We start from the raw sequence: 22,948 nt of genomic DNA on the forward strand, positions 1-22,948 counted from the left end.
TCATTCCTTCCCTGGCAAAGTAACTAACAAGCGGCTGAGCCTTGTCCTTTGCTTTGCTCTTTTGCTCCTTTGGAAGTTACTTCTCCATCATGGATACCATCACACATTCTTATCACACCTGTCAGTTTCTGCAGCAGTCAGCCCAAACTCAGCCCAACTCCTGCCTCAGAGCTTTGACTCTTTTCACAATATAAGTCACTCTGAGTTTCTCTTTTGGTTAAAAAAGTGATTATTCCAGTTTTAAAATTCAGCCCCTCAGCTCTTAATTTTTTTGTCTTCTAAGTATGCAGAATAATGCAGACCTGCTTGTGCATTTAGGCTTGCTCAATCACCATCAAACATTGAAAAAATTTCCTGCATGTGGTTTCTATTCTTGTTATTTGACAGGAGCTGTATCTGTAGTAAGCCTTGTGCTTACACAGAAAACTGTTCAGTGGTATTTGTTCTACACTGGATTTCATCTTTTTATCCACTGAATAACTAGCCAAGACATCTGTTGAAAGCATTTTAATGGTTACTTCTGAAATACAGTCTCTTGAACAAATAAAATGTGACTTATGGGGAAAATGCTCCTAGTCACCTCAGTAGGAACCATTGTCCTTCCCTGAGTGTTGTTCTGAACATCTTTTTATGTCACAGGTGTTGAGTCTAATTCTTAGTAAAGGTGTCATGTTTTCATAGCTTTAGCTGGGAGATGTTACAAGTGAGAAAAATATTTTAGATACTGTTGTTACAAAAGTAAAAAGTCACACATGACTTTTCAGTTAATTTTTAACCATATTCATTGAATTAGTGCAACATATAGCATTATTTTTTCTTCCCAGAACTGATAAACTTAATTCTCACCATTAGGTGGGTGGATTTCTTATGACTCATGCACAGTATGATGATGTCTCTGAGGAAGTGCTGCTGTATTTTACCTTAATTATAATTAATCATTTATTAATTATTATTTACTTGCTATTTTTAGGCTTCCAAGGACTACATTGGTATGGCTGTGAAAGGTGGTTACCTTACTTGTGTCTATAACCTGGGAGGTGGTGATGGAGAAGTGAGAGTGCAGTCATTGGTGACTCAAAGCAAGGCTGAGGAAGCTGTTATGGATCAAGTTACATTTGAAAGGTATAAGACCCACAGTGTACAACAATCTTCTTGAAAACCTGCTAATAACATCTTTTATCAGTGTGATGTGATGTTCTGCCTGTTTTGGTCTTAGGATTTACCAGTATGCAAAGCTGAAGTACATCAAAGCAGCAACATCAATTTCTCCAGATTATGAAAGCCCTAGGAGTGCAAGCAGTGGAGACAGTGACATGCTCCTCAATCTTGATCCCAGCAGTGTTGTCTTTTATGTTGGAGGATACCCACCAGATTTTAGGGTAAAGAGTTTATTAGTGTTTTAAAGAGATTTTGTGTTAATCATCCGATTGTTCTTACAAGTAAAGATGGGACCTAGCAGTCATTCAAAAGCATGTGTAAAAGTTTACCTATGTCAGTAGGAATAGATGAGATGCAAGGAGATGCTGCTTCCTACAGAATCTGCCTGGCTTGTACTATGCTAGAGCTCAAAGAAGGGAGCACGATGATATTTCATTGCCAAGGAAAGCATGAAACCTGTCCAGCCCTGCTAAATACTGTTCCCAATCCATGTGACTCTATTTTAAATTGTGCTGCAGTACACCTAGGGTCATATCAGATAATTTGGATATTTTATGCAAGCATGTACCTATTTAGAATGTCATATTCTGTGTCTTAAAAACATTTGCAATAAGTCTTAGCAGTTAGATAGCAATGTAAAATTTTGTTAACTGATGTAGATGAAATGGTCTAAATGACACTATTTTGCAGCCTCCAGATAATCTCAACTATCCTCATTATGAAGGCTGCATTGAATTAAACAGCCTAAATGAGCGTGTTATCAGCCTTTACAACTTCAAGAGGACTTTTAATCTCAACACCACTGAAGTCCAACCCTGCAGACGGTATGATATGAACACAGAAATGTTTCCAAGTTCTGTGATTTTATCATTATGAATTTTTGTCTTTCACATGTGGAAGAATAACCACTGTAGCTAAATTGGTGATTTTTTTTCTAACTCTTGGTCATTATTACATTTCTCAGAAAAAATCCTCAGTAGTGATGTGGTTCACATCTATGGCAATCTCAATCTGTTCAAATTTAAGTGTTATAAAATACAGGCACAATTTGTAGACTAAGGTGTTCATTTACTTTTTAAAGTAAATATTACATTAAGTTAAAAAATGCAGTCATTAATGATTTCCTCTCTAAAGACCATTTGTGAATCTGATAGAAGCCAATAGAAGGTTTTCCCTCTACTTGGGTTAGATCAGAATTTGGCCCTATACCAAATTCTTTAACTTAAGCTTTTTTAAAATTATAATGGCAGTAAGTCCAAGTGGTAGAAGTTTTTGCTGTCATATATTCACACCTGTGACATTGAATTATTACAGATATAAAGAGGAGACTGACCAAAGCTACTTTGAGGGCACTGGTTATGCCAGTGTCACAGCAAGAGAAAGAAGTGCCGAACGAGTTCGGTACGAGCAGACAATTGAGACGACTGCAGATGAAGGCATTGTGTTCTTTGCAGCAAATGGGGTAATGTGTGGAATGCTTTTGTCTGTTCTGTAGTGCAAGAACATCTTAAAAATCTTGCTTATTAAAGAACATCTTAGATATAGTAATAACTGTAAGGAAATGTCTTAAAAGTGTTATTTTCATCTGTGTGGAAAATTAGTAAATATTGCCGTATGTTTAATGTCATATGGTTTAGTCTTAGGTAGCTGTGCAAGAAGCTGGGAGTTGGACTTATGGGTCCCTTCCAGCTTGAGATATTCAATGATTCTGCCATGGTTGCCGAGTACTCACTTCGTCAAGGTTGAGTAAAAAATGATTCCAAGAAGCTCCTCCATTTAGGCCATGCAGAGAATTCAGAACTGGGGGCACGAAGGGAGGAATGTAATTGGGATCAAACCAACGTTGGAATATTGAAATCCTTCAAAATTGGTAGTGCACTCTTCCCAACTCTAGATATATATGGAAACAGAGTAAGAAGGAATAAAGGAAGTGACATGATGAATTATACCTGTAAAGATGTTCAAAACCACAGTGCTGCTACTTATCTAATAATCTTGTAGGCGTATTGCAATCACTGGGACATATTCTGGATAATTTTTCCATGCTGTAAAAAGTCAGTAGACATTTGAAATGACACAAAGTCCTTCAGAGATTTGAAGCTGATAGCAGATCTGTTTATAACAGTTTAAAATAATTATGATTGATTAGTATAAGTTTTAGGCTTTGTGTTATCCTTTCCCCAAAAAGCTTTCTAGAAGCAATTAGATAGCTTTGTTAAAAGTATTCATATGACAATGAAATATATATGTGAAATTATAGCAGTTTAATGGTGTTGGTGTGCTTGTTTTTTTTATTGCAGGATCAGTTCATCAGTGTGCTCATTAGAAATGGTCATACAGCTTTGAGATACAAACTTGACTCTAAAACTCCAGAAGAAGTAGAAGCCAAAAAAATTGTAAATGACGGAACATATCAACAAGTATGTAATTTTAAAGAATCAAGGAATCACTATTTGTAAAAATACACATTAACTAAAACTGTCCTGTTATAAAGTTTAGTTGTGGAGTTTTCCTTTTGTGTGAGGAAATCAAGTCACTGGAGACTAGTTTGGAGATGTGAAAATGAATCTTTCTCTTGTCCTGCTTTGATGTGAATAGTTAAGTTTTAACAGTGAAACCACCAAAGGAAAATTTTTTCAGAGCAATGTTTTACATAAAGATAGTTGTGTACAATGCTTTTATTTGCATTAGTTTCATACTTAGATTAGATTAGTGTTAGATTAGTGTTTTCACCACCTAAGGGTTTATTTCTTCAGGGTGGGCTGATCGTTTTAGAGATTACTCTTTTGCAGTCTTTGTTGTTGCTTGTCTCCTTAGCTTCAGTCCAGCTCTTTTGTAGCACTACCAGAGTGAAATCATAAAGACATTGTTAAAAACTTTGATATCCTTGTTGATTAGTTCTCCCTTTCCCCTTAATATATTTCAAACTAAACAGTGCAAACTGCAGAGTCTGCTGCAAGGAATCTTTATGCTTTACTGGGTTAAGTTACCTTCAGCCAGCTGACTGACTTAGCTTTTGTATCAGGCAGCAGCTTCTGAACCTTCAGCTACAAAGACAAGACAGTATCTGAATCTTAGGGGAGGTGTGGTTTTAGGGCAATCTTTCAGATGAAAATAAAACCTCACCTTGTATTTGGAGAGCTGAATGTTTTCCTTGCTTTGACTAAATGCCCAAAGCTTGCAAAGTACCTTTGAACTACTGCAGTTATCCTTGATTTAAGTCACTAGTAAACAAGAGGAGGGCAAAAAACATCACTGTGTCCTGCTCTGTCGAGGTACTTTTAATCAGGTAAATGATTTTTGTTTCTGCCAAGTGAAGTGATTCTCATTATTCATGTATTTCAGATTAGTTTGGTGCTTGACCGAAGAAACGGGGTTGTGTATGTCAGTCCTGGTATTAGAGTCAACATACAAGTCTTCAATTTCACTGAGTACTACTTAGGTGGAGTTCCATCTTTTCTACGGGAACGGTGAGTAACTATAAAAGGACTGTAATATACAGGCTTTGTAGGGAAACTCCATCTAAACTCTTTCCTTACACAATTTCTTTCACGCTCTGTATCGACTATCTAATGTGACATAAAAAAAACAAGTGTATAATACATGATCATAATCTGTGATTTTTGGCTAATGGTGAGATCTTCGTTGTAGCCCATCCTAAAGACTGGGTTTGATCGGCATGAGCATGTGTACACAAGAAAGATTGCTCTTGTTCTCTTTTTCTGTTTCTTATATTGTCAGCATTTATAAGTTACTCTAGTGGTGTGTGCTTTGAAAATGCCAGGCTACTGAACTCTTTTTCCTTCCCCTCCCTGAAACCAGCTTTAATATATCCACACCTCCATTCCGGGGCTGCATGAAGAATTTGAAAAACCCAAGCACTGCATCTGTTGTTTTTGATAAGACTTTTGGTGTCAGCAAGAAATGTTCAGATGACTGGAAGGTAACTAATACATTTCCTCAAAAACTTCTGCTGGAGTTCACAGACTCTGGTTTGTCTATAAGCGCTGGACCATTATGTTTTGCAAAGGTCAAAAAGTACATTTGGTTAACATGTGATGGCAGTAAAAGAACCTGGATTGGGTGTGAAGATGCAGAAATAAGAGACAGCAGCCCTATTGTGATAGCTTGTTACAGCACATAGTCCACCCTCTTATTTAATACTGTTTACAGTTAAGTAAACTTAATATTCATATTCACCATGTAAGTTTGTTGGCTTCCAGTTGCTGTTATTGATTAGGCTGGAATACTTAATACTACTCTGTATCTTTCCTCCTGCCACGGTGTTTAAGCTTCCTAATTAAATGACCTCTCAGCCTTTTTTTCTTAAAAGATCTTAACAGACTACTTCCATCAAATTCTCACATTCTAAGGCTCCACTTATCTGATTGTTTTTTAATTATTTTCTGTGCAGCCTTGAGTTTTGCCATGTTCTTTTTAAAATAGGACAACATGACATTTCAGTGCTGGCTTAACTGGTGCTGCATGGAGAGATTAAAACTATCCTTCTGCTTCTACTTACTGATGCTTACATGATGCATGATCTCATTTGCCCTTTTTGCTACAGTATTGCACTGAAAGTTTGTGCTTATTTTCTTTTACTTGTGGCATCTAAACCTTTCACAGAGCGATTTCTTCACAGACTATCTTTGCAGAGGATCTAATCTTCATTCTCTGTATCTGCAGAACTTCTCATGTATTAGAAAGTGTCCAGTGACTCACACAGTTTCAATTATGTAGCTCATCTGCACAGCTTCATAGTTGTGAACTATTCCTCCAGATACTCGGTTTTGTGTCCTCAAACATGCAAACTTTCAAAGCCTCAATAGCTAGAGATGAGCAGCTCATTATTCTCAGCAAGCCTCCTCTCTCTTTTTAGAGTTTCTCAGGCCATAGTTAATGCTGGTGAAGCCAACTCTGACAGTCTGTTCTGTACTGAAATAATGGTTTTTGAGGTTTGCCTTGTGCTTGGTTTTGACTGGAGCTGATCACAATTATGTTGAGTGGGGCAGCTGTTGTCTCATATTGGTGTTTCTTCTGATTAAAAGGAAAATCACTGAAATCATTATTTTCTGTCTTTCAGCTTGTCAGATCTGCAGCTTTCTCTAAGGATGGAACACTGAGCCTGAGTGCAGAAAATTTCCCATTTCCGAAGGATTTCCAAGTTGGCTTTGGCTTTCAGACAACAGCTTCTATTGGAACACTCTTAAATTACAATCTACGGGTATGAAACACATTCAACTTAGCATATGTGATGAGTTTTATCTCTGAATCAGTCATTTCAGTTTGGGTCATAAGTCTCATGTAAATTCCTGCGTTTTAAGGTAAGAAATGCCTTTTTTGAGTGTGGCATCTTGCATGAGAAATGCATTCTGGCAATTTCTTCACATGGCCAACAAGTAGTTTGATGAGTAACAGAGCTTTGAACTAGAGCCTTCTGCAGAGTAGCTCACACACTTGACACCAACATCCCAGCAAGAAAACTGTTGCTTAATTGGCTAGAAATTTTCTCAAGGAAAACGGCACTCTGCCCACATAGAAATGTTACCATGTCCGAATAGGCAGAGCAAAGGGATTGGTTCTGGCTGTGATCCCTCAGAAAGCAGGGAAGTTTAAGTAGAACCCCATTCTGGCATGCTGGAGTAGGTAAGATACCCCAGGTATTTGAGAAGTGGAGAGCTGGCTCCTCTGCTTTTTGTAAAAATAAACAAGTATTTTAAATAAATGTTTGCTATTCAGAGTGCAGAGGTATTTTGAAATGGAAGCTATGCTCATCATGCAGAACTTGGTACACATCTGGTACTAGATGACTGAGGAATGTAGGTCTAGTGTAAGAAAATGTGTTGCCTACTGGCACCCAGTGAGAGCTGTATTAATGGCAGTAGCAAGAACTAAAGGCTTTTGCATTTATTTGGCTGATTATTTTGTGGGGTTCTTTTGTAGCCTGATGTTCTTTCCATCTTTCTGAGTCCTGGCTCTGTAACTGCAAAGATACGAGATAAGGAAATTAAACTGGAAAAGAAATATGAAGATGGGTCAATGCATTATGTGACTGTAATGAAAACAGGCAACAGGTGAGTCCAGTTCTTCATCTAAATCTTATATGTAGTGGTTGGAGAAAAGAAATTCAAATTTTGGGAGACTAATTCTTTGGATAAACAGCTTAAAATGGTCTCTTCTAGCAGAGGATACCTAAATAATGAAAGGAAAGGAGATTTTTGTTCTATGAATATGGACGCTGGTACCTGTGATGCTTTAGCTGTACTCTACTGTGCATTTCTTTTATAGGTTGTGTGAGTTTTGACTGCTTGTCTAGCTGGAGCTTTGGAGTCTTTGGAGCTCTTCCCCTTCCCATAACTTTCCTATGTGTCCCCTACCCCGGTAGGGAAGAAGCAAATGCTGTCTGTTTTTTCAAAAATGATCTGTTATGCAGATATTAGATATTAAAAGAGACAATTTACTGAAAAGTTCCTAAATCATACTGGATTGCTGTGTAATGCATGAAATTATATAAGTGTTAGTTGAAGTGGAAAGTTTTGAATGGTTGGCTATAACTTTGTGTTATTATAACTTAATACTGTCCATTTCATTTTGACACAGACTTAAATCCTGTCCCATAGTTGACAGTGAGAGCTTTTTCATGAATTTCAATTGACCAGGATTTCACTGTAGGTCTGAAGTATGAACTTCAACTCTAGCTCCTTAACTAATATTGAAAAACAGAGCAATTTCACAGCAGTCAATAAGCACATACTGAAAAAGTCCCAGAACTAAGCTAATGAAGCTCTAGCATAATCACAATGTAACAAGGAAATATATCTGTCAAATTGTTCTTTTATATATATATTTTTAATTTAGTTTCCTAATTATTTCTTTATATATCATGCTTATTTTCATTCACTTTTTTCAGAGTACATCTGATGGTTGATGATGAGTCAAAAGAAGTTGACTCTCCCAGGTCATCAAACTCACAGGAATCAAACAGACCTATAAAATTTGGTGGAGATAGTTTTGAAGGTTGCATCTCAAACATCTTTATTGAAAGGTATTTGGCCTAGAAAGAATTGTTTCATGCATTTTGGCCTGTTCTCCTCCTTAAATCATATTAAAATTACATTTTGCTAAAATGCTTTTATTCTATGTGTGTGAAGCCTTCATGAATGCATAACTTTGCTGCCCTCAAATACTTTAATTCAGGTATATTATACATGGGATCCACTTATAATCAAAGATGTAAAGGAATTTTAGTCTCAATCATACCTGTTTAGCAGTCTGTTAGGCAAAGAATGGACTCTGCAGAGTGAATTGGATATGTCCCAACAAGTCACCCAAAAAGATTTGCTAAATTGTCTTGTTATAGCTCCCTAGGGAACCAGGTGGTGAAAGGAGCAAAGCTACTGACAGAATCAAACCAGTTACACAAACAAGTGACACCATATGTGTAGAAATCATCTGCCTTATTTAGGCTGTCTCGTTTTTTCACGTATTTGTCTGATTATTAGAGATACCTTACAGGCAAAATTTAGGAGTAAAAATATGCATAAAAATGTTTCTAGAAGACAAGCATTACATGAGCCATAAGTCATGTCCCAGTGGGACTTTGTGTTAGTTAAGTTTTGATGAGTGTTTATACATGTGTAGAGTTTTCAAAAGTAGTGTATTTTGATTCAATTGTCATACCACCACAGAATGGGAAGGGCTGGAAGGCAGCTTTAGAGATCCTCTAGTTTTAGCCCCCTGCAATGGGCAGGGATACCTTCCACTAAACCAGGCTGCTCAAATGATGTCTTAATTTAAAGCACTACAAGGCATTCATGTGATGCCAAGATGGTTTTTTGCCTTTTCTTTTATATACCTTTTATGTATCCTCAGTACTCCTTGCATGCATACTTGTAATTCCTTAATTCTAGTAACTCAGCATAGCCCTAGAAGTCTGTTAAGCCAGAAAACCAGACATACTAAATGACTCATAGTAGGAGGCTGGAAAGCCCTATGCTGCCTTGAGAAACCAAGGCCCCCTCTAGAACATATCCTCTAAACTAAGATTCTGCCCATCCAGGGCGAATTCCTTGGATGAGGGAATATCACACTATTCATCCTAGCCTTCCATTGGGGCATCCTTGTTAGATATCCCAATTTGTAAGGTCTGTGAATTGTATATGTGATTTTATCATGTGTGTGCATTGCGGTTCCACCTTGGTGAAGTGGTGCACCATAAGGATCCTTATTAAAATACCAAGGTAAAAACCCCTTATCCTTTAACCTTGTCTGGCTCTCAATTTTTTAAGACCAGGAAAAGGCATCAGAAGTAACCTATATATTAAACATCCCAACAGAAAACAAATTGGGAAAGTTTTTGTGCCAAAATAGATGAAGAATAAATATTGTAGCTGGTCTGATGGAGTGAATGGAGAATGACCAACATTCAAGAAGTTCAGGTTCCATTCACAGATCTACCACTCTTCTCATAGAAAACCACAAGCAAGGAGCTTTGTAGCTTTTTTGTAGCTGTAAAGTTTTTTGTAATTTACTGATTAGAGATGTTTTGTACGACTTAGAAAATTATAGTATTGCTTAATATTATTCTTTATACACAGGGTAAATTTGCTTTGACAGTCTTCCTGATAATTTCGTTATAATACTAGAGGTACATGTGAAGTTGTGACAGGCTTTGTCCCTTGACAAAACTCATCAGAACATCTTATTTAAGGAGAGAGTGAAGCAGAACCTGATGTTACATTTTCTTGATTTGAAACTGTTTATGTATAATTAACAATCAAAGTTTTATAGTCTTTATAGATTCAGAAATCTTAATCAAGGCTGCTGTCATTTTTTTCTCTGTTTTCAAGGACCACATATGTTTGTGTTTTTTAAATGGTTTCTAGCAAAAATTACTTTGTTTCGAAAAGATGAGAACAGAAATCAGAGTTTTTCTATAGCCAAAAAGAAATGAGCAGAGCCAGGGAAAATATAATCTACAACATTGAATTTACATTTTTCGTTGAAAACTAAAAATTGGTACTTTACTATCATGTCACTGGGAAATATATTTCGTGCAGAACACATTTTTACAATGTGTTCATTGTTGATTACACTAAAGAAAAGGAATGCTGAGTCACAGCACTTACTGCTTTCATCATCACAGGGTAGGTCAGCTCCCTGAGGTTCAAAATCTTGTCAAAAATACTGGGAAGACTGGTGTATCCCTTGGAGCTTGCCAGGAATATGAAAACCTTGAACCAATGCTGCTGCAGGAATTTAAAAATCCTCTCAGGCTTAAGATGCTCAAGGTATGCTTATTGTTACTGTCATCTTTGCTCCATTTGATGCCCAGGCTTTCCATCATTTCTGGAACTGAGGTTCAGATGTTCTTTCTTTCCTTCCATCTCACATGTGAAGGAAGTTCTAACCGTGTTGCAGTTTCGTGCTAAACCTGCACCTGTCTAGAATGACAACAGCTTTTCTGTCTTTTAGGGAAGGCTGTTGACTGCCTTGGCTGGGAGCTCTTAAATGTGTTGATTAAAATGTTTCTATTTATTGCACGTATAATAAATGCTTCAATTCTATCTTATGTGCACAGAATGAAAAATACCTTGATTATTTGAAAGCTGCTAATGTGCAAAACCACCCTATACCAGCTCCATTACATGACAGCAGTGAAGTTTATCTCCTTGGAAGCATCCCAAACAGTTTTATATCCTACATGTTTTCTCCATTGTTATCCACAGACAGGTAATAAAAACATTCTCCGTTCTCCTCCTAGTACTTGAATTGTTGAAGCTGCTTGACTCTTAGGGTGCTGGTTATAAGGATTTTCTGCTTGTTTATATCTTGGGCCATAATGAAAGGTGGTTGAAAAAGCTCAGGCTTTTTTTTTCCTGTGCAAACATTTATCTAAACTGAGCAGATTGAATGGGATGTAAGCCTGAATTTGTCAAGTTTCATTCACATGCAGAAATGCAGTGTATAATGCCATGATTCCACCCAAATTCTATTCTGCATTTCACAAATGGAGTTTCACTGGAGAACAGAAAAGATAAAACAACCAACAAAACAGACCTATACTGGAATATGTTTACTTTCCACTACAGGTTACATTTCTCTGTAGATGTACGGACTCGATCATCAAGAGGATTAATAGTTTTCATGGAGGGAAGCTCTGAGGACACTTATATGGCTCTCCACATTTCAAAAGGACGTTTTGTCTTCTCACTTGGCTCTGGAGAAAAACAAATCAAAGTCAGAAGCAGTATTAAATACAATGATGGGCAATGGCACACTGTAAGTAGCATGGAACCACAGTGTTAGCATAACTAGCATTCAGCAAGCACAGCCTAATGCATTTTTAAGAGAATAGAAACTCAGTTTTGGTCATTGGAAATTAATTCCTATGCCTGAAAGTTCGTGTGGTTGACAGGTCTCTGAGAGACCTTATTGAGACTGATGGTCCCAGGATGTTACTTTCAGTTTAAATATTTCAACAGCATGGTATTTAATTTAAAGACAAAGAAAATCTGCAGTGGCTTTTGTTGGCTTTTGGGTTTTTTATTCTGTTATCCTTGCCTCCTGGAAAGGTGGTCTTCAGCACAGATGGGAAGAACGCCCGCCTTGTCGTTGATGGTCTAAGGGCCCAGCACAGAAAACTGGCAACAAATGCTGCCATCAGCATTAAGCCACCAGTCTACGTGGGAGGGCTGCCACCACTGAAGAGACAGGTAAATAATTGACAAATCCACCCACACACACACCCCATGCTGCATAAATTATATGGGAAAGTCTTTAATACGCAGGATTTCCATGCTGAAAAGCTTTGGGGAGGGTTTCCAAGGACCACATGAGCACCATCTGTGGCTGGTATTTGCAGTGGCTCATTGCAGATCTTTTTCCTCACCTGTTCACACAGCCTTCACCTGGACCTGTATTTTCAATATGTTGCTGAGACACTGATGACAAACATGTACTCTTTTCATTTTTATTCCTTAAAAGTAGAGAAGACCAAAGTCACATTTTTAATTCCAGGAATACCATCTTTCTGCAGAACATTTACCTCAGTGGACTAAGCAATAATCAGTAGAAAAACAAAAGAATTATTCTCATTAACGAATTATGGATGTAGAACTGGATTTGAATCTGAAATACATGTGGTTTCTGTTTAAAAAAGAGGACAGTCAATGAGCCAGGGTATTTTATAAAATCAGAATTAAATAAACAGTCTTAGGAAGGGAAGGGCTGCTTCAGGGATTTCACAATTCCTCTTGCATTGTCTTTTTGACACATCATTGGGAAGTATCTGTTTTACAAGCAGGAGTCATGTTAATTGAAAATCAACTCTTACTGGGTTTCAAGCACTTTTTTAGAACTTTGGAATGCCTTTTCACTGCATCAAAGATGGGTGCTAGGTGCCTTTAGTGCCAGTTGGCTTTCTAATAGTCCAACAGTCCAAAACAACCTATGTTTAGTATTATTGCTAAAAAAAAGCCATAATACTTCAGTATTCATGTTTTCAAATATGCTTTCAGAATATGCCTATGAAGAGTTTCAAGGGTTGCCTGAGGAATTTTAAGATTAATGGAAAAGCCATGAATGCACCTCAACAAAAACATGGCGTACTTCCATGTCTGGATGTTTTCATGGACACAGGGATTTACTTCTTTAATGAAGGAGGATATATCACCATTGGTAAGCTATGTGGGGATTATGGTATATGGAATTGTGTGAAGCACAGAGGTGTACGGGTTACTTGTTTTTACGTGGTTTTCCAATTATCTCCATCTATGATCATACCTCTCCCCACTGTTTAATTCTCCACAGGTAATTTGCTGATGGATTTGGATTTCAGGATTGTATTTACTATTCGACCAAGGAGTTCCACAGGTGTACTCCTCCATGCTGGAAGCAAGCAAGACAACTACTTGACTGTTTACATGAAGGGAGGGAAGGTGGGTACAGACTGTGTCCATTCCAGCTGTATTGCCCTCATTCAGCAGGGGGAATTCTGACCTCCCCGTGTTGCTCCTGTTCTTTGTCACAGTAACTTTACAGGTAATTTCTCTACAGGTGATTGCTGCTGGAAATAGTGATGCTGGAGAATTCCAGGCATCAGTCACACCTAAGAAACCTCTGTCTGATGGACAGTGGCATACCATTGCAGGTACATTATACATACCATTTCTTCTGAAGCTTTGAAGGGATGGTGGGCACAGAGCACTGCAGCTCCAAATTTTTCATTAATCATTTCACTTCTGTTTAGTCTGAGAATACTCTTGTATTGTGTCTTGTGTTAATTAAAGACTTTACATAAGATTTTTTTGGTAGGCTCTGTTAAGCCCCAGATGACCTAGGTTTCAGTCTGACCCTGAATAAAAAAAAATTGTTTTTTCTGTGCCTTGAATTTCAAGAAAGATGCAATTTAAAAATAGTGCCATATCTAGCTGATTCTTTAATAGGGTTGAAGAAAGAGTTCTCATTTTTCTGCTTCTTTGCAGTCTCTCAGAAGGAGAGCACAGTGCAGCTAGAGGTGGGAACACAGAGTAACTATACCACTGTACTTCAACCCTCTCCTCCTAGACGTGTGTATCAGCCACTCTACTTTGGCAGAATTCCAGGTAATTTTATTGCTTCTTATTTTTTTTCATGTTTTTTCCTTTCCAAAACAAAGGTCCCATCCATTCATGTTCTCCTATATAATTTCCCCTCTTTTGAAAACCCTGCCATAATTAATGTTCCTTAAAATAATACTTACTAACTTGGTCTCTCCACCTTGGTTTTGTAGCAAATTTGGACACCCCATGGCTTCCAGTCGAAGACCCATTTTTTGGCTGTCTTCGAAATATTACCATCAATGACAAACATGTTTCCACCAGGAGGATTTCAGAGGTTCATGGTACAGTGAATTTGCACGGGTGCCCAGAGAAGTAACTCTGCTGTTACAGTCATTGTGGACACATTGGGCTGTGTCTGCTGAAGAGCTGCATGGATTCCCCTTTGGTGACCAGCATCAGGCTGCTCCTTCTGAACAGCCGGTGAGCAAATGCATCCTCTGGATGTGGACTGTGCCAAAGCAAACAAAATGTATTTGCTTTGACAAACTCCCTTTTAAATGTTATTGATTTCTGAGGTAATCCGTTGTGCCTTTGGAGATATATGCAGAAAATGTAATTGCATATACCCTGCTGGGCCAAATTCTGCTCTCATCCACAACGGCAGAGACTTGAGCAACTCCAGTGTCCATATTTTGGAAATTTTCCTTAATGTTGGCCATCTTGAGAGCAAATTTGATCCATTAATATAAAGAATTTTATAAAAATATAAATCTCTTTGGATTGTTGCTTATACAGAAATGTACATTGATGTTCAAAGTAATAATAATAATATAAATGGAGTTTGAAGCACTTTAAGGAGTGAAACTCTGGGGGTTTGTTACAAGGTTAGGAATTGTGGGACCAAATAAATGCAGTATGTTCCTAAAACCCTTTTTTCTTGTTTGGTTGTTTTAACCTGATGGGTTTTTAATATACTTTTTAGAAGCTGCTTAATCCTGCTTCCTTTGTGCAAATATTTCTGTAGGTTTAAGATACTGATTTGCCTGAATAAGCAGGTATCCATCCATCATCTCTCCATCTCTGCTCATCACAATTTGATTATCTAAAAATCTCAAAAAGAGGGTCATTTCTTTGCAGTCTTCAGAGACAGAGAGTCTCTTCCATAGGCAATTTTTTTCCTAATGAAATGAAGAAAAGTTCTATTGAGAATAGCAGCTGCATTTGCTACAATTATGTAGCACAAATTATAGGACTAACCCAGCAAAACTGTTTTCTTCAACATTCAAATCTTTGTTTTGTACTTGATTGTGACCCACAGTGGAAGGCAGGGAACCCACTTTGCTTTATTCTTCTGAGAAGAGGGCTGGACTGCATAGACTTGACATGGCTTCTTTTTCCACTGTCATTCAGAACCGGCATTTTGATAATGGTTTTTTTATCCCCAATCCCTGGTGCCAACCCTCTTTTGCAAAATGAAAAAATTTAAAAAATGAAAGCATTTTCTAAGACTGGTCCTCGATGTAGGAATGCATGCAGACAAATTCTCCTTCGCTCCTAATGCTCCTGTTTTCCACTGCCTTCTTCTCAATGTACAGCAGCATGTCTTCAGTATGTTTGAAATGAGGTGCAAGCTGGACTAATAGAAGCAGATGCCAGATCAATAGTCCTTATGGCTTTGGTCATTAATCCCTTTGCAGCTTTGCAGGGTAGCAAAAGTGTCAAAAAGCTGTTCACACCAAATCTTGTGTTGCTTTCTCTTTTATGTCAACTCTTTCACTGGGAAATCTGTGTCCATGCAGAGGTTTCTGAAGTGTAAAGCCAGTTTGGGTGGGAATGGGATGCATGCTGGGGCTGAGGGCTCAGAGGGATTGACATGTAATGGCAGAGCCCTCTCCTCATATTATACATATTCTCCTGTACATCAACCTGCCACGTGAGACTGCAGCACCCATCAGGCTGGAGGTGATGGGTTCAGAAGTAATCTCTTGTGCTAGCAACAGCTGAATCCTTTCTATTTATAAAAGCTCAAATACTGCTGAAATACTCGGTTGACCAAAACTGTGAAAATACTCAATTCATTTACTGGCTTAATTGACACTAAAAGTTTCCAGAAGGAGAAAGGAGGAACAATTAAATTTTATCATGCAATTCTCTAGTGACCTTCCCTATCTCATACTCATCAGACAGCTCTATGAGGCAGATTTTCCCAAACCATAAAAAAAAAAGCCTTTTCATTCTTCTCTTGCTGCCCTCAGTAAAACAAAGACAAAAGGCATGGCAGAGATTTTTGCTTCACAACCTGGAGCCAGTCCTGGATTTCAATTCGCCTCCATTTGATTTGATTTTATCAGAAGTAGTTCTTATGCTGACAAAAAGAAATGAAAAATGTATAAAGACTTGAGTATATATAAGATATATTGATCAGGAAGTATTAATTCAAATACAATACTACTTTTGCACAGAAAAAAAAAAAAATAGAAAAGTCTCTTTGGTTTTAAGGTTCTTTGTGGTTGTTTGGTTGGTTTTTTTCCCCACAATTTTTTCAGTTATATTGCTTCCACAGAGTCAGGCTGTCATACATTGTTGGGACAATGAATAAAAGCCAACTAGAATTTCAGGTTCTGTACTTTCAGAGGTAAATCTATATCAGGCTGAGGAACATTTAGTAAAAAGCTTTTTCACAGAATATTTTGAGTTGGAAGGAACCCTCAAGGATCATCAAGTCCAGTTGATGATTTTAACATGAGAAAAGAAGTTGTTATGTTTCAATTGATGAAGAATTTTTATTATTAAAGAAATTGGTGTTATGGGGTTTTTTAATTGTTAGGAGTAGTAGTTCCAAGACTTGCATCATCATCAGTGTTGCCATTTCACAATAACTTGCATGAATTATTTGCCTGTTTTGGCTGTAGCATTTCAGATGTGCCCCCAAAACTAGCAATTCCCATGTTAGAATAAAATATACAGCAGAGGCTTTCCCTGTATTTTATTCTATAGTCATTTTGCTAATCAAATACCATGCTCAGTACACTGAGACCACATGGCTAAAAAGCACGCACTCTTTAACAGTGTGTTAGAGTTCTTCTGAATCCCAAATCAATTAGAGAAGGAGAGCAGATTTCCACTCTACACTAAACCACATTGGTATTGTTAGCATCAAATCTCTCTCTTGTCCATATAAGTATCAAGGGCAAAGGATTCTCATCCAGTTAATTTGGATTAGATTTAATAGGATCATGTTATCTGAGGTGGATGACACCAAGGTCTGTGAGTTTCCATTTATTGTAACTACAGCTAGATTATTGGCAGCTGAAAGACAGAAAGCCTAACACTGAGAACTGAGAGCAAATAAAACAAAATAGATCACAGGGCACTGTAGAAGGAAATACACATTCATTGTAGAAAAAAAAGCTGGTATATATATAAAAAAGGAAAACATACTGCCTTTTCACTGCTTATAAATTACTGTGACTTAAGCTTCTAATAACAAAAGCTTCCAACTAAAACTTTTAGCATTCTTTCTGTACCTGAGCTAAGGTTTTGTGCTTTTGTTTCTGTGGAGCTTTCATTTAAAACACAGAGCCATTGACTTTTCACACTGTCACCAGCAAGATGAATTGTGCAAGCGAAATTTCTGTGGTTTTGTAACCACTTCTTTGAGTCACCTGTGAGCCAATTCATTTTAGCTTTCCATCCTCTTTGCCTCTTTATAAGTTCTCCATGGATATTTTTCATATATTTTTTTTATTATTATTATTTGGGGTATTTTCTCCCTTCTCCTTCCTTTCTGCCCTTCATAAAATAGCCTTGAAAATGCAGTCGTAGTGAAAACACTTATAAATGTGTTATGGTTTTGTAATGGACTCTTCCCATGCTTTTTGCCTATTACCATTCTCTTTGTGGTTTCCTCATTTAAAAAAACCAAAAACCTCCTGCATCTTTCTCTAATGATGTAAGGAAGCTTAGGACACAACCTTCTGTAAATCTGTCTGCATTTTCTAAAAATACATTAAATGGACATCCCTGGCAAAAGGGATGTTAAAGGGGATGGTGCTATAATACAATATGATAGCTTCACTGGAGACATTATGGCTGCAAGGCAGAAACATAAACATCCTTTGTGCAGCTGGCCCAGACATCTTAAAATTGCAAGAGGCTGATCATTGCCTGAGCTGCAGTGAAGCACCCTCTGAGTATAAAGAATTGCAAGCAAAATAACCAATGAGTTTTTATGTTCTGTCAGTTTAGGGGATCCTCTGTAGCAATAAAACCAAACTGTGACCTGTTGGTCATATTGTACTGTGTATCCTGCTTTGCAGCTGACAGCATAAGATCTTTTTTAAACACACTCCTACCATTACTTTACACTTCAGCCAGTTATTATGTTTCCTACAGGTTGTTCCAAATGTGAAGCACATGTGAAATGTTCCATGAGAAACAGTTTCTTTGTTAAGGTATCATTCACTCGTTGAGAAAGATGAAACACTGCTGCATTGTGACACACAATAAAAAGAAAGCTAGTTGGCATCATGACCTTTTGTCTCTGTTCAGTTGTATTTAAATTGGGACAAGAGATTTCTTCATTGTGTGGGAGCCTGTGTCTAAGAGCTCTGTCACAGGATGACTATGCACTGGTAAGAATGAATAATTACATTTATAGTTGTGTCAGTAATTTATAAAATAAAATGTATCATGGTTTAGGAATGGTGCTTCACAGTTCAGTGCACCTACTGAGACTCTCCCAAACCACACTGACACTTGCCCACTCCTCCTTTCCCCTGCCCCTTCCTGGTCCGGCAGAGGAAATTGAGAATTAGGGCACAAAAGGTGAAGATCACAGGTTGAGAAAAGAACAATATACTGGAAACAACGAGATAAGTAAATGAACAGTAATAGCAACAATATGAATAATGACAGTATTATTCAAATAATTCAAAGAGAGGGTAATCCATGTACAAAGATACTCACCAGAGACCCCTAAGACAATGAACCATGGCAGACAATGCTGCCATGGTTTTTTTAACCAGAAGCCCTGTCCTCTCCCACAGAAGCCAGAGTCCCTTACCCCTGCTCCTGGCAATGACCTGAGGTGGTATGGAATAACTTCCTGCCATGCCCCTTGAGCCATGCTCCCTCAGCTACTGCTAAAAATTAACTTTGTCCTAGCCAAAACTGAGGCAATATGGAAAAGAACTATTAGAGTTTCAATCCAGAAAGAATTGTTCAGATCATTTTTTGATGCCTGAAGACATAACAAAAAAAAACATTTTAAAGGATAGAGAAATAAATGATTTTGTGGCCAGCCAGCTCTTGCTGACACAGTTTTAATTAAGAAGGTTAATTATTAGTATAATAAGCCAAAATCTATCAGCATGAGCTGTTACTTAATAGAGGAGTTGTATAGTTGGGCAACAGCACCTACCATAAATCTTAATTCTAGATCCTGATTTCTTTCTGATCAGAATTGCTGTCCTAATACTACAAACCTAGAGAACCAGTAATATGCCCAGGCACTGACTCCTGCAGTGAGGTCAAGGGCTTCAGCTAATAAAATTTACCTGAGAACAAGGTGTCAGATCAGTAATAAAGTCCTAACTTTCCCTTTTCTGCACACATTTAAATCAAAGGTAATGACATGTCCCCAGGGCCATTAACCTAAGCAGTAAAGAAGCTAAAAACACTCTGAGCCATTCTCCAGGGAAACACATAGGCATAATCCAAAGTTCAGGGGCTTAGTGGAAAGATTGAACCAGTTCACAGGACTTTGGTTCATACACCTTATTAAAACATGCAGTAAATCTTACCTACTGGTCATAAAAATATGTATTCTAAAATATTGCCAAGGTTTATAGAGAATTGTTACTGCAGATTAAATCTGTTTGTTATGTAATAAAGGGCAGGACACGGTCTCCATAAAACCTAAGATAATCCATCTAATGCAAATATACATAAATGGAAACTTTACACAAACGCAAAGGGTATTTGCATCAGCAAGAAGAGTGGCAGCAAGGACACCAGGCAGATAAACCATGCCCCCTGAGGAGTGTCAGTGGTGAAGGCAATGCTGGGAGGTCTCAGAATGCCTGCTGTGAGCCATTCAACCTGGATGCCAAAGACCCCACTGTGGCTCAGCTGTTTCCTATGCTGCTCAAAATCAAAAGTAGCTGCAGTCATCCTACTATGCCTTTACCAGGCCAAAAGGAAAGAAAACTCCTCCAGCAATTTCATTATTCCTGCATGCATAAGAATAGTACCAAATTTCAGACTGATCGTTGTATTTAGTCAGGCTCTTGTAACTTGATATTGGCATGGTAAAGGAAGGTAATGTTCCCAAAGCAGAGCCACTTAAGAGGACATTTGATCCCTGAATCTATGTATATTGCATTTATCATAAAAGATGAAACGAATCAACATGACATATATGCTCAGCACAAATTTAATTTGAAACAGACACCACGAAACCACTACTGGTCATTACCGTTATTTAATTAAAATGGAATTAAAAGGTTAAATTTTTCAAAGAGACACTGCATGCCATCAAACAGAATAAAGGCCAGGTGCCTGAGCAGAATAAATCAACATTATTGTTCCTGGATTTAGGCAGATAGAAGAAGAGGGTCTAGTTGTGTTTGTGTAGCTTTGTGTGTTCTAAATGTTGGGGACACAACTCAGAGACCTTATAAAAAGGACTTTGCTGCAAAGAGTTAAAACCAAGAATGTTACAGCTCTCTTTCTCTGAAAAAAATAGGGTTTTTTTATCAGTGCAAAAAAAATGCTTAAAAACAAGATACAAGCCTAGAGGATGGATAGAAAGATCTTATAGTTGATGAAGAAAAGTAATGCAGGAAAAAGCAAGCCTTGCTCAGAGAGTACTAACCCCTGCCAAGGGAAGTGTCTACAGCAGAGAAGCTGTTAGAAACTGTTGTTAATTTGACTGGACAATTTTATTGTGGTTTAGTGTGGACAATTTATGTGGTTACAACAAGGAACACAGGCCCTGACCCCTTGAACCCCAGACTCCATACTTACTGCCCTTCTGGGCTGCTCCTGTGTGGCATCCAGGGTGTCCCAACCTCTTCTCAGCCCAGGGGAGGGCTGTGGGGCTGAGTGGCTGCCTGCACCCCTTCCCTAGGGCTGAGGGGAGAGGTTTTTCTCAGGCTTCCCCTCTTTCCTGACCAGATGCTCAGTCTGTGAGCTTACAAATCTCTGTCTGCAATGGGGAGCTCAGGAAAATGGTCAGCCAGGCCAAGTATATGCCAGGAGGGAAAACATCACGAAGCTGCCACTCCTGGCCCTTTTTATTTTGCTCTCTGACCCTTTTTCTTTTGTTTGTTGTACTCAGTATAATGGAAGGGAACATCTGGAGGATAGTAACAGCAACCAAATTTGCATGCATATAGCAGATAATTAAGCACGTGTCTATCTGCAGCTGCAAACAGCAATTAGTCTTAAGATAGCTTTGCACACCCCTTCCTGCCTATTCTTCTGTTCCCTCAGAGGGCCCTCTCACGTGTGCATCTCTGAGAGGCACTGAGTGCTGGCCTCCTTTTTATTTGTGAAGACAGTCGTGCAGCTGAGCTTAAACCCTTCAATGTAACTTTGAATAGGATGAACTTCCTCTGATCTATCAATTTCCAGTAGAAACGGCTTTCTGCATAAGACATGATGCGGTGACCCAAATCAAAACATCCGTGCTTACATCCCAGCGTTGCTGAGACTATAAGCAGATTTCATTCCTAGTTTCTCCTCTTAGATCTGAGGAAACTGAGCTCTAGAGAGTCACTTCTGACTGCTGATGTTTTGTGTGGCTGACTCTTGCCTCTCTGCAGTTGCCCAAGGCAAATACTGCTTCCCTGCTTGCTGCAGCTAGGAAGAAGTTTACATTTGCCCTATAGGCCTCCCCCCCAGGGCCATGAAGGGCATTTTATAACATCTTATCCTACCAAGTAAATACATTTATCCTATGCCTGTCTTTTTGGTTATAGAGTCCCCTGGCAATGAAACCATAGATAGCATTTTGTTGCCTCAAACAGGTGTCCTCATTTCTCCTGTGATAGAGTCAAATTTTCTAGACAGGTAAAATAGAAGCTGCTGGGTGCTGCAACTAGGAGACACACTTTAGAGTAATTTACAGAGCAATTTTCTAATTTTTTGAAAACCAAAGGCTGCATTGCAAATTCCTACATTTCAGGCTCTGATATCGTATCTTTTAATTTATCTATATGCTAAAATGGAGTGTAGTAATAGTGTGGGCTGCAGCTGGGACAGGCTGAAGTTGAAGAAAGGGCTGGAGTGTGATCAAAGAGACCCCTGTGCCTCAAGCAGGGATTAGATTCAATGGAATGGCTTCACAATCTGGACAACAGTGATTATTCCATGTGGCTCTTTGCATTTGCTCATTGTATGACCCAGCTGCCTGATCAAGGCTTTTGTTGAGGTAAGAGCCTATGCCATTCTCTCTGCTGGGGAATTCCTGTGCATGTTTGAATTCTTGGGTATAATATGCCATGTTTCCATTGGATTTACTTCTGTGTAAATAAAATGTAGGCAATCCCAGCTATAACAAATTCGCAAAAATTGCAGAAAGTGTTTGCATCAAGTAGTAATTTGAAAACAAAACTGCAGTTTCAGAAACTTATTAAGGCATAGAGATCTGTTGGAAAACAAAATTTTGCTTCTATATGGAGAACATGAATCTCCTGTGTTTCAGTGGGCAACACCAATGAGGTTTTTTGTGAATGCCCTTGTAACAGCAATGAACAAAACAACCTTGGTTAGCACCATAAAGCACTCTAACACTGTCATATGCATCTGCATTTCATGCATAGCTGTGCTTACAGGAGCACATTCCACCACCAAATCCAGACAAAAATGTTAAGGCTTTTACAATAAGGATAGGTGAACTCAGTATTTTTCATTTGGGAACCCAGAGAAAGTTACAAAATACATGGACCTATTTGATTTTAAGCAAATGGAATGGCTAGACAGACTTGGGCGCATAGAAAATTAGCCAGTAGCACTGGTAGTATCCACTTGACTTGAGTAAGACCCATAGCATTTGTGGAGCAGTGTGGTTACTCATCTCACAGCTTCAGGTGGACAAAAATTGGTTGTATACTCTAGGCTATCTTTCTGTAATCAGTGGAGGAGGGTTAGTCATCCTCAAACAAAATTTGAGGATACCATCTCAAACATATGCTGTAAATGCACATGGCAGCAGCCAACCTAGCTCTGGGCTCCAAGCAAGA

At 38.3% G+C, this 22,948-nt stretch overlaps 2 protein-coding genes across 3 annotated transcripts in view; both read left to right on the top strand.

The window, feature by feature from the left end:
* LAMA3 (laminin subunit alpha 3) overlaps positions 1-14,076 on the top strand; it is a 105,648-nt gene extending 91,572 nt beyond the window's left edge. For both annotated transcript variants that reach the window (XM_077184850.1, XM_077184856.1), the window contains exons 59-77: positions 971-1,122; positions 1,217-1,379; positions 1,849-1,982; positions 2,473-2,620; positions 3,459-3,578; positions 4,504-4,628; positions 4,981-5,101; positions 6,242-6,382; positions 7,102-7,232; positions 8,069-8,203; positions 10,304-10,448; positions 10,739-10,890; positions 11,250-11,439; positions 11,733-11,873; positions 12,678-12,837; positions 12,970-13,097; positions 13,216-13,309; positions 13,644-13,763; positions 13,931-14,076. In XM_077184850.1, coding sequence (XP_077040965.1) covers positions 971-1,122; positions 1,217-1,379; positions 1,849-1,982; positions 2,473-2,620; positions 3,459-3,578; positions 4,504-4,628; positions 4,981-5,101; positions 6,242-6,382; positions 7,102-7,232; positions 8,069-8,203; positions 10,304-10,448; positions 10,739-10,890; positions 11,250-11,439; positions 11,733-11,873; positions 12,678-12,837; positions 12,970-13,097; positions 13,216-13,309; positions 13,644-13,763; positions 13,931-14,076 — 2,646 coding nt within the window. The remainder of the gene's footprint in view (positions 1-970; positions 1,123-1,216; positions 1,380-1,848; positions 1,983-2,472; positions 2,621-3,458; positions 3,579-4,503; positions 4,629-4,980; positions 5,102-6,241; positions 6,383-7,101; positions 7,233-8,068; positions 8,204-10,303; positions 10,449-10,738; positions 10,891-11,249; positions 11,440-11,732; positions 11,874-12,677; positions 12,838-12,969; positions 13,098-13,215; positions 13,310-13,643; positions 13,764-13,930) is intronic.
* The window catches only part of TTC39C (tetratricopeptide repeat domain 39C), a 55,344-nt gene continuing 46,442 nt past the window's right edge, over positions 14,047-22,948 (top strand). The window contains exon 1 of the mRNA XM_077184878.1: positions 14,047-14,180. Within this exon, the coding sequence (XP_077040993.1) occupies positions 14,131-14,180 (50 nt within the window). The 5' untranslated portion in view covers positions 14,047-14,130. The remainder of the gene's footprint in view (positions 14,181-22,948) is intronic.

This window comes from Agelaius phoeniceus, chromosome 1, assembly GCF_051311805.1.
Source record: "Agelaius phoeniceus isolate bAgePho1 chromosome 1, bAgePho1.hap1, whole genome shotgun sequence".
Classification (NCBI taxonomy): Eukaryota; Metazoa; Chordata; class Aves; order Passeriformes; family Icteridae; genus Agelaius; species Agelaius phoeniceus.